This window comes from Numida meleagris, chromosome 1 (assembly GCF_002078875.1).
Source record: "Numida meleagris isolate 19003 breed g44 Domestic line chromosome 1, NumMel1.0, whole genome shotgun sequence".
Classification (NCBI taxonomy): domain Eukaryota; kingdom Metazoa; phylum Chordata; class Aves; order Galliformes; family Numididae; genus Numida; species Numida meleagris.
In genome coordinates this window covers 45,625,937-45,643,014 of record NC_034409.1, presented here as the reverse complement: position 1 = coordinate 45,643,014, position 17,078 = coordinate 45,625,937, and the positions used below count along the sequence as shown (strand labels likewise).

The window sequence follows — 17,078 nt, the reverse complement described above, 5'->3', positions numbered from 1 at the left end:
TTTGGCGTGAGACTTCATACCTGTTCCAAGCTCTTTTCTTTAAAATGCTCTAAACATAGTTATGCGTAATCTGACATTGGCCTTATAAAAGGAGAACATAAAATCCAAAGTTCATCCAAAGAAGAAAGTAGCCATGTGAGCACACCCATCGCACTGCTTTACCATGGGACTGGTCCTATTGCTGCATTCAGGCTGGGCTCTGTTCAGACTTGGCCCATGCTGGCTCAGAACAAGATAAGGTCTTTGCATTTATGCGACTGGGAGCTGCCTTCCTCCTGTAAGCCATGTTTTCAGTAGTTTGTCCCTCTCCACATCTCCCTCTGAGTTGCCGCCAGGGACACCGCTCTGCCCCTCTTCCCTAACGTGCATATCATGCCAGTGCTCATCTCATGGTGGAACAGGTTCACAGTCCTCACACTCCTTGCTCTGCACCGTGTCCATCTGAGTTTGCCAAATGTCTCTGTATACCTCTAGGATGGTTTTCAACAAAAAGTATATGCTGGCATGAAAGCATCGTGAACTAGTAAAATAAGTAACAAGGCCTAAATTGATTTAAACTGTTTATTTGGGACTTGTTGATAGACTTAGACTCTGTAAATAACTGTAATAGGATATGATTAATTAAGATCCGAGTGAGGTATAATAGGATCATGATTTACCAAAGGTGAAAGCTGTATGCAGAAGACTACTACCAGACTGCTTCAGGACCTGCAGGAATTGCCAGGACGCGTTTTCTCTTTTCATGCTTCTGAAGAGGCAGACAATGTCTCCTGAAAATTTCTTTGTTTTTCCTCATTTCCCATCTTTGGGAAATGGCTTTAAAAATCAGAGTAGAGGAAGAATTAAAAAAGAAAAAAAGGCAATAAAGCTCATTCTTTCCCTAGTAAAGAATTCTGACAAGCCTGTTAAGCTGTTAAATTATATGGAGCAGATCCTGTAGGATGGGAAGTTATTTGGCAATGACTCTGTATAGATGAAATGGTCTACCAGAACTTGCTCATAAATAGACCTGGAAACCTTGTATTCAAACATTGTTCCTCATTTACAGTACAGTAAAGAGCCCATAAAGAATTAGCATGTATTCAGCCTCTTACCATCAGATCTCTAAGAGCAGCTGGCCACTTCTGTTGCCTTTGCATACATGCTATAGTACAAAGACTCAGCAGACACCAGTTTATCTTCTGGTTTACTAGCTGAGACAAAGATGGAAAACTTAGCAGACAACTCATTTCTTAAGCACCTTCTCTGCCTATCCTCTAGTCACTTTCCTGCTGCATATCTTCCCAGAGAATTCCCCACCCACGCTACGCTTAGAGACAACACGCATATGCATTGCCTGCCTCCTTGGAGAAACCTACACCTATTAAATTACAATGGGAAAACACCTCACGGGCACACCGGGTTCCTGTTACTCCCGCTTGGGGCCAGTTTGAAAGGTACAGTAAGGTGGCAGCCATCTACCCGAGCAAGAAATGATATGCTCTAGGACTTTGACAAATGTGAAACAAGCCACCCAAAATAACTGCTGTAAAATTGTTACATTAGTAACAGGGATTATTCTCATTTCTTACTGGGACATCAGGGAACTACCATGGAACAGCAGTAAAAAAGGCTCTTAGTCCACAGTCCAGAAAACAGGTTAAATCAAGTGTTGCTCCCACAGTGAAATGGGAAACCTTGCTGAACTAACTGCAGGGCCTCCTGCGTGCAAGGACTTTAAGTGTCACCCTATATCCCCATTGGAATAGTACAAGAGCAAAGAAAGAGGAAAGAATGATCCATTTTTTAATGCCTGCTAAAAAGAAATCTGGCATGAAAAGAATCATAAGTCACAAGGTCCCACCGAAAACTGGAACGTAAAAACTTAGTAAAATCACAGTTCTCAACCCCAGTTTTGCCAGTTTGATGCACCAGATCTTCAATTCATCTCAGTGATGTACTTAATTTAGCAAAGTACTTGAAAACTCCCAACAAATTGCAAGGCTTTACTCAAGCATGTACTGCATCACAGAAGGATCCACTTCTTCTGCCATCAGACTGGCTTGCAGACTTTGGATTGTTGCTTTTTTCCCAAAACGCTGTCTCCACAGGACAAATGCAGCTACAATCTGTGACTGAACGTTGTGAGGGTGATTGACTTTACATCGATAGATGTCAGTATGGGACAAACCCAAGCACAGAACAATATGCTCCCATTCGGGTCCCAGTCTCCTCGCAAGCTTGTTCATCTGCTGATCTGTTGGTGAACTCTTCAAAATACATGGGGCAATTTCAGTTACATCTGCAAAAAAAAAAAAAAAAAAGAAAATGCAAACACCTGTCACTAGACAATGTTGCAAATATTAACATAAAACCTTGACAAGGAGAGAATAAGCAAAGCTGAGGTGAAATAATTAATTAATTAGAGAAACAGCAAGCGCACTCAACCAGAAAAAATGAATTACATAATCAAATACAAGATTAATTAGAGGAAAACTAATGCTCAATGGACCTTACTAGAGAGCCCGGAGCTTCTGAATGTCAATAATCCAGATATCAGAATTCTAATCTGAAGCCAGGACTTTCAAAAGTAATTATAGATTTTGGGAGAGTGAACAAGAAAAGTTTTAAAGGAACATGGTTCCAGCAGTCTGCACATTCTGAAGATCAGCCTTGTTGTACAAGTAAGACAACAACACATACAGGATCAATAATACCTTATCACTCCGGTCCCGTCTCTCTGTTTACACACTTCAGAAATAATTGATTTCTTAGCTACCAGGTATTACCCTGTTCTTTTGCTGATGCCTGTTCACTAGAAAGCCTTCAGTCTCCTAAGATTCTGCTTACCAGAATATATTTCCCTTTGTTCCCTGTCATATATAGCAAAATCATCTTTTATTTGAATAAACCCTAACAGTGCTAGGATTAATTACTGCTGAGGAGAGAAATAGGCTCTTCTAGAATGTAATTCACATATTGGAAAGAAGATGTTTAAAATAGACCAGATGAATTACTCCTCTAAAAATGCACATTTCTCTCCGCTGACTATAAAAGGAGCGCTGGGTATAAGCTCAGATGTTGACGTCGATGCTGTAAACGCCCAGCGCTGGAGAAACAGTTCTCTGCCTGTAAATTCAAACCACAGACCAGTTACTTTGAAAAGGTGTATCAAGAAAAGCAGCATATCTGTAAAACATATTCACTCTCCGATATCTTTTGAGATCACAAGCTGAAATGAAGGGTCAATGCAAGCTGCAATTGCTACTCTACTTTTGTCACTGAAGATACTGCGTCAAAACAGAGCAAAAATAACCTTAGGAAAATGCTAATTATAGCCTGCCAATCTGAAACAGCAGCCTCCCTCCAGAAGAGCTGCTTTGCAAAATCTAATTTATAGCTCCAATACCCTGCTCACAGTCTCTGCCACTGCAGAGCAACAACACTAGAAAGCACTACTCCATTGTCTCAAAACAAAAATTGCTTTTGCAAAGAACACCCAGAGCCTGCAAACATTTGTACTGTTCAAACTCAATCACACATAAGTGTTGTACAGAGCTGCTTTGAGTAAAGGCAAAATTGCTTTCTGGAGAGCATCTAGGTGTCACAGTTTTGGCTGGGATAGAAATTTTCTTTTTCCTAGAGGTTCATGTGATGCTGTGTTTTGGATTTTTGATGAAAATAATAGTGTTGATAACACACGGATGTTTCCGTTGCTGTGGAGCAGTGCATGCACACAGCCAAGGACTTTTCAGCTCCTCGTGCTGCCCTGCCAGCAGGGGGCTGGGAGTGCCAGGCAGCTGGGAGGAGACAGAACTGGGACAGCTGACCCAGACTGACCAAAGGGATGTCCCATATCATATAGCATCATGGACACCAATAAAAGCCACGGGAATGAAGGAGGAAGGGATGGATTTTAAGAGTGATGGCGTTTGTATTCCCAAGAAACCATTATGCATGATGAGCCCTGCTTTCCTGGAAGTGGCTGAACACCTGTCTGATGATGGGAAGCAGGGAATGAGTTCCTCACTTTGCTTCACTTACGTACATGGCTTTTGTTTTACCTAGAAAACTGTCTTTATCTCAGCCCACGGGTTCCTGTACTTTTCCCTTTCTGATTCTCTCCCACAGCCCACCTGGGGAGTGTGAGCAAGCATCTGGGTGGTGCTGAGCCATCTGCAAAGTTAAACCACAGCACTAGGGCCTCTGATCTCCTGGCTGCCAAGGGAGGGAGGGCAGTGGCTGGTTTTTGGGCAGGGCACAGGCCACATGGCTTTCTTGCACATGTCCTAGCTAGGATAGCAAAGGCTGAACGACGAGACCACCTTTCAGCTTCAGTGGCTCCTGAGACAGAAGGGTTTGTGCCAGGTCAGTGGCTCCAGGCCTCATCATAGAGCTCAACAATACCTCACCTCCTTCCAAGAATACATCTGCGAAGACAAGGGCTCTGTGGCACGTAGGCTGCACATTTTGTTGGCAATGTCAGCAGTGGCAAAGGAGGCCGGGCCTACACGGCCTGTCACCCCAGCACAACTCTCCTGAAGAAGGATGAGCAGCACCGTGGGGCTGCCTCTTTGTTACACACAATGCCAGTTCCACAGGTGTGTCGGGACAACTGAGTGCCTGTCACGAACACAAATGTGAACGCAAGTATTTGAAAATAAGTACAATTTACAATAAAGACAGTTACCCTGAGCTGCAGCCAACAATACTTCTTGCTATTAAACGCACGTATTGTCTCAGCTACTAAGCAGAAACACCGTGCCCAGGAGGAGGACCTGCCAGCCCAAGCTTTTTGCTCTCACATTGAGACTTTTACATCTCGTGTTCACTAGCAGAATGATTTTATGGTACTGAAATGTGATCAAGCAGGGAGGCCTAACAACAATATATGTCAGCTTGTCCATCCAGCCTTTGATATCAGGCAGATTTTTTTACTACAACAAGTATCTTGCCTTCAGCCTGTTATCAGCCCTTTAATAAGAATAAGAATAAAACCCATCCAGGAAATCTTTTCATCTTGAGCTAGCATCTGATTCTAATATGGATGCAGGAAATTCTGGGACAGAAGCCAAATGTTAAATTTAATACAAAGGCCTGTTACTTTAGTCCCATTTTATTTTCTGTGATAGCTCTTTTTCAGCTCACTTCTCACTGAGAAAAACCCGAGACAAGTATTACATGACAGGCAACATTATTTAGAGGTATACAGAAATATTTAGTGAGATTATTTAGTTATGACAAATGTAAAATCATGTAAAGGTTTGGATATGATCTATGATTAATAACACTCTTAATTTAATAAACACAAGGGCATTTCAGGTAAAAGGGAAATGCTTTTTCTGTCCTCAGCAACCAAGCTGCTTTGAACACATTGCAAAAACATTAAAGACAGCTTGTTTTGGTTATTTTTACTGCAGACCTCCGCTTACAATCTGCATTGGTCAGGAACAGGCTGAAGGAGGTAGCGAGATTACGGTAAAAGTTCCAATTATGCAGATCCTCTGACTGCATTTGAAACATACATTTAGGAAACTGAGACCTCAATTTGCAAAGATACGAAGGATTTCTAGCTTTAGGTGGGTCCAATATGAAGATGGCTGTGCTTAAGATAGATACAGGCTTGTGAAATTCATACTGCACTGTTGGAAATGGGGAGAAGTGGAGCTTGGGGAGGGGTGACCTGACTTGCACCCAAGGTGCCACTGGGTTGCCTGTTCATTATCAAGCTTGTTGCAGTGGTGTGAGCTGTATTTCATAGGGGGACCTGGAAGGTGCTGAGGGGTATTCCTGAGAAGATGATTTGCAGGGTTTCTACCTCCGGAGAGCACGCCAAGTGAAAGACCACAACAGCTGTGGACATGATCCATTCTGTGAAGTGTCATGCCCACATGCTGTGGAGGTTGAGAGTCCAACCTCTCGCTGCTCACACCGAAACCACCAAGCCCTTGAGAAATGGCAAGCTGACAGCTCTGTGCTGGGGAGCGCGTTGACTTGGGGCAGGGCTGCTCTACTGCCAGATTGCTGGAGCTGCACTAGGACCAGAAAAATCCCCTTTCTCAGGGCTGAAAGCAGGGAGGATGCTCTCCACCCTGGATTTGGAGCTGGAACAGACTCAGAGAAAGAACTGTAGCTCCTGTTCAAAGCTGCAGCACAAAGGAACAAGCTTCTCCCCTTCTCCATCTGCTCCTTGCCACTGGCTCTAGCTGGTCAAGGAAGATCATAATCCACCCTCAACCTTAATCCTAGCTGTCCCAGCTGAAAACAAAAAGGAAACATTGATAACTACCAGCTTGTGTGCTTCTGGACCGTGGCTCAGACTGGGAGACATGGCCATGCTGGTGAGTGTGGACAAGAAACAGACCTGGATATAAATAGAAATTATCACAGACAGGGACCAAACAAAACAGAGTAACACAGATACCAAAAATATGTTTAGGGCAAAAGCATCTGGTTTACACTTTGGCATTCAGTTTTCTTCAAGACATTCCCAGCTTCAAGCACAAAACTCTAGGATGTTGTAACAAGCAGGGGGATGGAGAAAGAACCTCACCCCAGCTCAGACCCCTTTGGCAGAAGTGAGAGGATGTAACATGAAGTCCAGCACAAGTGAGCTTTGAATGGGGGAGCAAACAAGCTTGGTTCCAGCACAGGACACAGCAGCAAAAAGCACTGAGGCGTTTTTGGGTGATCTGCAAAGTGCCCAAGTGATTCCTCAGAACTACCAGCAGCCCGAAGTGCTATATGGTTTTGTCTGAAGGACTCTTCTCTGTGTAAATATGACTTTTCTGTGCGTGATCAAAAGCCTCTGTTAGACTTTCAGAGATCCTTCTCCCTTCTGCAGTCAATTCATTTTACTGGCTATCTGCTGTGTAAAAAGTACTTTGATGGAAATGAATCCGAAGTGCTGAAAAAGTCCCGATCAGCTGCCACGTAATCCTGGAGGACAACTCCATAGGCAGTTAAGGACAGAGTTAGGGGGCCAGGGATAACTGGGCCCACCTGTTATCTAATCGCTGCTAGTTAAAGCTGCCCCTTGGGAAAGGATGTTTTGGGGACTGCTTCCAGCACTGCCTCTGCATTTTATCTGTTAAAATGACCATGTGCACACTCACTGGATAAGAAGGCAGAAGGAGTCCTGGAAGAGACTGGAGTCCAAGTCTCTCTGAGCTGCACATCCTAGTGCTGAGCTGCATGATAATGCTCTACTTTGTTCTCTTTCTCTAGATTAATAATTCCAGTAAAAAATAGAAAGATTTCCCTGCAGAGGGTCAAGAACACTTCCTAGCCTCCAGACGGAGACTGATGGAGAGAAAACTCCTGGGAAGAAAGAGGTATGCTGAAACAGAATAAAATCAAAAGCAAGAGTCCTTGGCTGAAAGTGCTAGGCAAACACTCTTATTTTTGTATTATCACCTCACAAACAGGCAGGTGATTCTGGGCTTCAAATCTTGCACAGCTGGGAATGAGACTGCAGAAAGGAATAATTTCTTAGGCATGCTTCTGGCCACAGCATCTCCTTTTCGTAGGAGCACAGTCCTTCAGTGATCTGGACTCAAGTGCCTAGCCTTTTTTTATTCACTTGACACCCTTACCAGATCCTACTCATAATATCTAAAGAGTTCAAAGCAAGCATTTCAGAGTCCTCTTTAATCGTCTTTTCTGGCATCTGGAGTACACTTCTTCCCTGAGAAGTGCTAACGCTGGAGCAAGCAGTCCCACAAGCACAAACAAAAAAAAACCTTGCTTCCCCAGGTGTGAGTCCCACAGCTGATTGACTCCTGCTTCAGCCAGTCCTCACAGGACATCTCTGGCTGCCTACTGATTCCCAACATACTCACGAAATCACTCTTCTCCACTACAGCAAGCAGGCAGGCTTCTGAAACTGGCCAACAGGTTCAGAAGGTACTAAGGGTAGACAAGTACACATAACAGCCCTCAGAAGAGAATAGCACAGCTTTGGTTACTAGGAAACTAAGTTACAGAAGATGTGAGCTCCCAGTGACAATGCAACGGCTCCATAGAACACCATCGCTAATGTGCCAGCAGCCAGACACATGTGGAGCGCTTCAGCTAAGGGCCAGGCTGGACAGGGCCCCGGGCAGCCTGATGTAGTGGGTGGCAGCCCTGCCCATGGCAGCGGTGTGGAACTAGGTGATTACTGAGGTCCCATCCAACCCAAGCCATTCTGTGGTTCTGTGATTCTATGAAAACATGCATAAGAAAGAACTAGTGTCAGCCTCTGTTTCCCTCCAGCCCCCTCCGAGCGCAGTGCACTTGTTCAATTAGTCTGAACAACCAACCCAGTACTGAGCGGGCCTAGTAATGGTTGCCAGACTGTGTGCTGTGTATTTTGGCAGGTGCATTATGGTTCAGGAATGATTTAATGACTAAATGTCATAATAGCAAAAAAACTGCATATAACCATGTAGATTTGCTTTAAAGTGTAATCCCCTTGGGCTGAGCACAACAGCAGAACTGGATCATGAAGCAGAACAACATTTGGAGGATCAGGTTGGGACAAGCTTTCAAGAGCTGTGAGGTGGGGTTGCAGAACCTGAGTGGGAAGGTGAGTGTGTAATGCTGCTGATAACGGAGGGATCTGAGATTTTGGAGAGCTGCAGCCCTTCAGGAGCTACCAGAGACCTTGGGTGAAAGGGAAAGAGGAAATTATGAATCCCGGGGGCTCCCAGAAGGTAATGTACTTCACTAAATCAAAGACCAGATGGTGAAAGTGGCCACGGTGAGAAGGATGGAATAAAGAAGGTAACTGCTGGGCAACTGCAGGGGGTGGGTTGGCTCAATATGATAGAAAAGGGGATGGGAGGTGATAGTGGGCCTCCTCTTGTGGGGCTCTCTTCTGCTTTCTTGTTCAGTTCTTCCCTCCCAGCCCCATCCTAACAGGAAGAATGGAAGGCAAATACCTGTCCTCTTCCTACAGCATATCCAAATTCATGAGCAAGAAGCCAACCTGTGGCAATGAATGACTGGAGTGCTGAATGGGAATGTACCATGCTAGATTTATTTGGCGGGCTTGCATGGGGAATGCAGCACTTATTTTGTCCTGTGCAAATTACAAATGTTAATGAAGCACTATAAAGTTATTTGCTGTGAACTTTAGAAGGCCTGATTCAGGACCCATTCAAACACAACAAACTAGCTCAAACCACTGATCAGTAAAAAAAAAAGGACTATCCAGAAACCAACCCATATTGCATAATTTGGGTGTTGCTTTTTTCTTGTTGCTGCTGCTAATTAAACATCAAACTGATTCAAAGGCTGGGAAGGGAACACTAGTGAATTGCAACAGCTCCAAATAATCATGCTCCGTGGAACATGGAAATGTATTTATCTTCTATATATCACCACATAGGTATTTTTTCTATAAATCTGTAAATATGGATCATGCAGTCCATCCAGAGTCTACTGAAAACCATTATGGTCTGTTTCCTGGTGCCAGTGAGTTTCAAAAAGTGTTGGACCAGGGAATAAGAAAAATGGAACCATACCCTGCACTATCTGAACATGGACAGCTGACCCCATTATGGATGTTTCTGTATATAAAGTTAATACACCCAGATTAAAGTAATTTACAGAGGAAGATTAACATAACTCAGAGAAGATGTATAGACTTCTTTTTTTAGCACATGCCCCACTGTTTCTCTGTCATGGTGGCAGACTGTGGTCGTTGTACCACTTGCTGATGCCTGCTGCCCCCTCTGCATGTTTCTGCTCATTACCAAAGAGTCATCCCTACCTTTTTCAACTTGTTTCACTATATCAGGGGACCTCATTTAATAATGACTGCCAAGATTGCACTGATCTCCGCTTCCAAACTGCCTCCTTCTTCCATTGAACTGAATCAACAACGAAAAACCTACAGCTCTGCAGGAACAACAGGCCCAGCTACCTTCCCAAGAATGCCTGTATAAATCCAGAATAAATACTATCTTCTCTAACACAATCATAATCAAATCTTTTAAATACTCTGACTAAACTGCAGAATGGAGTCTGTACCATAAGCACATACAAGGCGAGAAAGCTGCACTGACTATGCTGCAGTAAAACAAATTTGACAGAGAATTTTATGTGCACCTAAGTATATGCCATAGGTAGGCTTCACAGATACAGGATTTTTAAGTTTCTGTATGATGATAATTTCTGATCTGACGAATACATGTAGTCATTAATATACAGAATGTGTATGATTAAAAACAACCTCAGCAATTAGAGATCGTAAAACACACTTACCCTTAAGTGTACTTCTATTACGGTAATTTACATTTCCACTTCTCATAATTAAATTATCAGGCACTAATCAAAATGAAAGTAAATATATGTTATTAAGATTGGCTGCGTTCTTCACATCGTTTTTTAAAATGTGCTGCATAATAGAAAGTTCTTTGTTTTTTTTAAGCAAATATGAATCTAATACTATGACAGTCAATGTGTAGAAAGAAATGCAGCCATGATTCTGTGATAATCCCATCTACAGAACTTTAAACAGTCTCCCTCAAGTGAAGCCCTACCCACCCGTGGTGCCAAATTCAACTCTTTCCTGCTGAGATTATGTATTTCTACAGTAATTAAAAGGTACATATATTTTCATCCACGGGCAACCGCTTCATCTGCATGCTCTGTAAATCTTCGTGCTTCATGACATTAAATAAACTTGTGATATTAGAGTAGGAAAAAAAGGAGGCATAAAATTCTGTAAATCTACAGGCAATTCAGGAATGCAGATGTTTCTATTATGGCTCAGTACCAGCAGCTAATTCATGTTTTCTTTATCACTTACTAATGGATGCACAGTAGCTGTGGATGTGGCAGCAGACTAGTACAACCTGAAACATAAACAGTCACGACAAAAGGTTTCAATTGTATTCTCACTATTCAGTTCCAGTAGCTGCAGTTTTCCAGGATTTATTATTTGTAATGTATCTAACATGTTTTCATCTCCACAGATTTCTGCAGACTGTTAGCCTTCAGTATTAGTGCTGTTTAATCCATGTTAAATAGATTGACAGGAAGTCTCTAAATAAATTCATGCTTTCACCCTCTTCAGGCTGCAGGAAGCAATCCCTGGCTTTGAGGAGCTGAAACTAATCCATTTTTCACTTTTCAATTGCTTTCTATCAGGAAGAGCAGGGATGAAGTTTCAGCAGTTAATACCACGGCTTTTGTTCTGTTTCACATGCAAAAATTAAATAATTACAACCCTACCTAGTAGTTCTCTGCTGTTTCACACCAAGAAATCACATAATTGATTGTATACATTAAATGACATCTATCGATGCATACAAGAATTCCTATGCAAAGAAAGCACAAACACAACAGGTTATAACACCTGTTCCCTTTTCAAGCAGGATCACCTAAGCATTACAGATAGGATTGAACTGAATTATTCTGTGTTTTTATGCTTTTTTAGTTTTAGCAGTATATGATACTGCTCTAGTACCTGAAGTGGAAATAACATTTGCTTGATATTTCCCATGGATTTACAATTATTTATTTATTACATGTATTTACATACAACATTGTGGTACATAAATAAGCCGCACACACAGCACTGAAGCCACAGCCACAGCATCCTTGCAGTGATACTTTAGCTAAAAATTAGGAAAAACTTCTCAGAAAGAGTGGTGCTGCACTGGCACAGGCTGCCCAGGGAGGTGATGCAGTCGCCGTCCCTGGAGGTGTCCAAGAACTGTGTGGATGTGGCACTGAGGGATGTGGTCAGTGGGCATGGTGGGGATGGGCTGGCGGTTGGACTGGATGTTCTTAAAAGTCTTTTCCAACCTTTATGATTCTATGACCGTATGAATTGCATGAACAAGTTCAGCATGCAGCACTAAGGAAACAAGAAACAAACATCCAGTTAATGGGAAGATTCTGAGGAACACCTGAGCTTGGAAGAACTGCATAAATACAAATACTGAGCATTCAGATCTTGGCCAAAGATTTTTCCAAATACGCCTTGAAAAGTTTTATGGAAAGAACAGGTAAGACCATGCTTTTGGAAGCCAAGTACAACTATGTGCTAGTACAAAGCTATCTGATAGCCTGCCAGAGCAGAGACAAGAGTCCCTGGTTGACATGCCATCAGTCACACCAAGAGTCAACTCCAGAAATAATGCTGAAAATCAAATTCTAAAGTATGTCTGCAAATGTCTAGTTCATGTTGAATGCTCTGCTGTTCTTAGTGAATTCAGTGGAGTTTGATAATACTCACGACACATTCAACCATTAATTATGGGTCTGAACCATACAAAGCCATCATTTCCCTCAATCAAAGCTCTTCTCCGCACTATCACAAATAATAATTAACAATCAGTGGTTGGTTGTACGAAGTCACGACGATCATAAGGCACATTCGTTTCTGCAGCAGACTTCTCATGGTTCCATAGGAAACCAGTGTTTACCCAGGTGGGCAGGGCAGCACTGACAGAAGAACTCACCCACTCTAAGTGCAAAACAAAGACAACGGGAGCAATTAATGATTATTTTGTCAGCTATGTGACAAACTCACCACGCAATTTTTGTCGAGGGATTGGCATGTAACTTCTTTTGACAGAAACTACTTGAATACTGACTTCAAATGTCTTTCAAGGAGCTGAGGCACACATTACTTCTGCTGCTCCTCTGTGTGTAATACCCATAGCAGGATCCGTGGGATGTTTATCTGCTGATAAGCACAATGAGCGAATAAAGTTTTTGCTAGCAACTTTCCTCCCTAGAAGTATTTCTAAAGGCTGAGCCATTTCACAGATAAAATCATGCACTTGGACTTCGCTATAGATGTTTCTCTCATGCAACAACAAAGCTAATGCTGCCAGCACAAAGGACTGTTCTGTTATATAACACAACCAGTCACACATCTTTCCCTTACAGAACTTAAACCAAACAGGACAACAAGCCATTATACTTAACCCTGATAAAACTGCTCATTCTGCCTATAGATTTTTCATCAAGCTGGCTATTCTTTTTGCCTTGGCTTGAGTAGTCAGATATATCAGAATCAAAGATCTGCGCAACAGATGGAACTCCGTTTAGAAGAATGCCTTTGGCTCGTGAAGATCTTTGCCTGGCAGGTGTCAAACCAAAATTAATACTGCTCATATTATGCTTTACCAAGTTTCAGATTTTAGCAAAGTGAGACTGCGTTCCTTCCTGACCACATATATTAATAGAACAAGCCGTGCAGAGCAAGCTAAAACAGTGCTATCATTATGCTGAATCCTCCACTGCTTGGCACTTCACTTAATCATTTACACCCATGCAAAGCAAGTAATCGAAATGCTACCAACGGGTCAGCTGAGTGTCTTTCTATAAACATTTTACACAGGTGTGAAAAACCTCACCAAATGCCATAAGCAAGACTGAATTCCATCTCTCCTGCTTCTTTCTTGCTCCTTTTTTTTTGTGTCAGGTCCTTTTTCCTTAAAGGCTTGTGAACTTTTAGTAGAGTTTTGGACATTTTAAAAATCCCCAGGAAAACCAGCTACTGGTACTAAAATGCACTGCTCAGCTGTGGTCGGGCACTCTGCCTGGCCTGCCAAGCCAGGGCTACAATGGCCTGAGCCACCCAGCCGGGTGTTCCATAGGTACCGGTGTTCCCGAGCTAGAGGGGATCAGCACCACAGCGTGCTCAGGTGCCAAGTCACTTAAAGATCTGGGAGAAATGAATCTGGAATCTCGTGACTTGTTTGACACAGCTGAACTGAAAGCAATTCCAGCTGACTGATAGGACGGTAATTTTAAAGGGTCACAGTCAAAGGACTTTCACTTACCTGTACAGCAAATGGGAGATTACATCTGTGTGTTTATACAGTGGTATATACAGAGAGAGATATATGAACATTTCCAACTTTTTATTAAAAAAAAAAAGATGAAAGTCTTAGGAATCTGCAAGTCAAATTCACCTCCTTTTTGATTTAATTTCCACAAATTCATTTTAGGGAACTGGCAAGCTTCCTTTTGAGAAATGGAAGTAGGAGAGCGGGTACAGCCTACTGCACAGAGCACTTTGCACTACAAGTTCTTTCCCTTCCTCCCCCTCTGACTCAGTGCTGATCTCACACCCGGCGCAATGTGCTCGCTGGCGTGCGTCGTGCATGCCCTGGGATGCAGCACTCTGACCAACCGTGCTCATCAAGAGTCCCAAGACAGCACTGAAAGTAATGAGGTGACTCACAGCTGTGGCCATGCCCTTGAAGGCTGGGGGCCCAATTACTCTTTTTCTCACTCAGGAACAGTATTTTGCCAAAGCAGCTGAAGCAAATTCAAAATCAAACAGGCTACAAGCAAACACTTGTACTACTTAAGATATTTATACAAGATTTATGCCAGTATTAGTGGGACAATTCATATACCAAACCTAAACATCCAAAAAAATCTTCTGCTCAAACGATTAATTTTTATGTCTCATGCATACAGGGCAATGTTTTCCCTCACAGTTTCGTAGTCTATTTGCTGCCAGATTTTGATCCAGAATCAAAATTTCAGTTGTTTTGGCTTTTGTGCATTGCAAATCAGAAATAAAAATGTCTTAACATCAGAAATGAAAAGGCTGGAAGATCAGACAGACCATAGAAGATTTGTTTTACTTGGTTTGGGAATTTAACGCAGCTATGCTAACCTAAGTGAGACTGAAACAAAACCAAAAGGTGAAACAAAAAACTAGACAACTCTGTTCTGTCCCAGAGATGCAGAAATACAGACTATGCTTGTATCCCTGGGGGAGCCAAATCTGAAACCACGCTCTGAACAAGTGAGAAGAGTTGCTTACTTGCTCAGCAACTGAAAACAGCTGACATCGCATCTACCTCCTGGAGGTAAAAATGGAAAAGCAATCTTAAAAAATGAAAATAATGTTTTTTTCTTAAGCAAACATCTCTCTAGTTCAACAAACTCATAAACAAAGATATCAGGATTTTTTATAATGCTGTATGTTTTCATGCCAGAACTGTAAACTTCAACATTTTTCTCTTCCTCCCATCTTCAGGTGTAACTGCCAGGTGTTGGTTGACTTTAATAAACAAAATACGTGATGCAATGACCCTTCTGACTGATTTTGGTGTCAGACAAGGAGAAACTGGTTGAACCTTGCACACTCAATGCCCAGTTGCGTCTGTGGGCTCCTCCCTTCTGACTGATTTTGGTGTCAGACAAGGAGTAATAGTTTGAACCTCACACACTCAATGCTCAGTTGTGTCTGTGGGCTCCTCCCAGCCGCAGTGAGAATAACCAAATGTTTCTGAGATGCAAGGCTGACAAGTTCTGAGAAACTGTCCTCAGATTTTCTTTTGAGAAAATACAACACACCATTATCAGCATATGCAAACTGAACTTTGTTGCATAACAAACCACACAAACAGAATCCTGCTACCTAACCCAACCTTCCATTTGCACTTCAATGTGTATTCAATATGTTAATAACAGGTACAGGGGGTTCATGTGCAAAGTTTACAGGTTCAAGTGCAGAAAACAGATGAAAATCTGGCTTTAATGCTTTGGTTTTCCTTCATTTTGTAGATCACAGCTTTTTAAGATGATTATAAAGCCTAGGAGTTCTGTCCTGAAGATGCAAGACTAATGATTGAAACATCTTTATTCCATTTTTTACATTGAAAATTAGGCCTTCTTGTCTACTTGAAAGAGGTCAACAAGAACATAAAAGTATCTCTGACTCAGGCTTTTCAAGACATATTATTTACTGGTATTTATACCGTATTTACATTGTTTGAGCACTTTAGGCATGCCATGAGAAGGTCTTGCTGTGCACATCTTAAGAGTCTAAAGATTTATGAAGGTACTCACTTCCAAAATTGCTGAGTGAGTTTGGATACTCAAGTTGAAAACCGCAAAGAGCCTAAGTGTTTTCGGGAAGTTCTGTACAGACAGATTGTGAAACTGCAGATGAGAGCTTCAGGATGATCACAAGAAGCCAAAGCCAGGTCCAAAGCATTTGATTCAACAGACCTCTTCTGCACACCAAGCAAGAAAAGCGCAAGCCATTTTTAATACTGTTCTTTGTGTCACGCAATTATTTCCACATGCAACTGGAGAAACTCAGTCAACAAACGATCCTTCCATCTCTATGTGCCACGGGAGCACGCTGTCTGTAGGGAACAGAAGTGTGTTTGGAACTACTGAACTGAATGCAGCCATCTCAAGCAACATATAAAATTGTTTCAGATACACAACTGTAAAAAAATCATAGCCCTGTCACCCCACAAACTGCTATTCCAAAAACAGTTTCATTAAGAAACACAGCTTGAGAATTATCTATCAAAAAAAGATCAGAGCGACACGCAGGGACAGCAGGAGGCAGCTGAAGCAATCTGCAGCACAGCCCTGGTGCTCATCCTTCTCTGACCCCATGAGAAAATCTAATTACCGCATGAATATACCTATTAGTGTGAAAGAGAAGACCTCAGAAAGACAAAATTCTGCCTGAAAGAGACGGTCAGAACTCCTCTGCTTTTATGCAAGAATCTACAGCTCTGTTTGTCCCAGTCTGATACACTTGGTTAGACGGACAACACAGTTCTGGCTTTTATTTGTAGTTCACATTTTTGTATGGGAATCACTAGACGTGACACACTTGTCCTGTTGCACAGAAAAGCAAGTCTGCCTCTACTTTTTATTCCTCTGCAGCATTAATTGTGCAACATCTGATTTAGAAACATATTTGAAGATGTTTTTGATATTAGCTCATTTGTACACCATCCCAGGCTTTCCAGGAACTCTAAACCAACAGCCTTCTAGTCTTATATCTGAACTACTGTATTTTATGGCTTCCACACTGTACTGTCTGGAAACTGCCAGCGAGACTGGCCTCATTGTCTTTAATGGAGGAAGGACAGACAGACAGTTGGCAATCCCAGATCCTGACAAAGGCTTTGTGCGTATCCATTTGTGCATGCAGAGACTGCGATCAGAGAGTTCAAACAGAGAGTTCTGAAGAGCTGGGCCTGAACAGGCCAAAAAAGAAAAGCATCTGTAGGGATCACAGATGAGGAGCAATCCTGTTCATCCATGCTGGATTTCCTGCTCCTGAAAGGTGCCCATCTTTAGATGCTGATGGAGACCCGTTA

At 42.4% G+C, this 17,078-nt stretch overlaps 1 protein-coding gene across 3 annotated transcripts in view; it reads right to left on the bottom strand.

The window, feature by feature from the left end:
- The window catches only part of CRADD (CASP2 and RIPK1 domain containing adaptor with death domain), a 78,674-nt gene continuing 62,139 nt past the window's right edge, over positions 544–17,078 (bottom strand). The window contains exons 3-4 of one of the 3 annotated variants that reach the window (XM_021385757.1): positions 10,231–10,293; positions 544–2,281 (exon numbers count right to left, since the gene is read on the bottom strand). In XM_021385757.1, coding sequence (XP_021241432.1) covers positions 1,986–2,281; positions 10,231–10,293 — 359 coding nt within the window. In that variant the 3' untranslated portion in view covers positions 544–1,985. Of the gene's footprint in view, positions 2,282–4,391; positions 4,603–10,230; positions 10,294–17,078 lie in introns of all 3 variants that reach the window. The other 2 variants (XR_002434901.1, XM_021385829.1) reach the window with 2 other exon arrangements.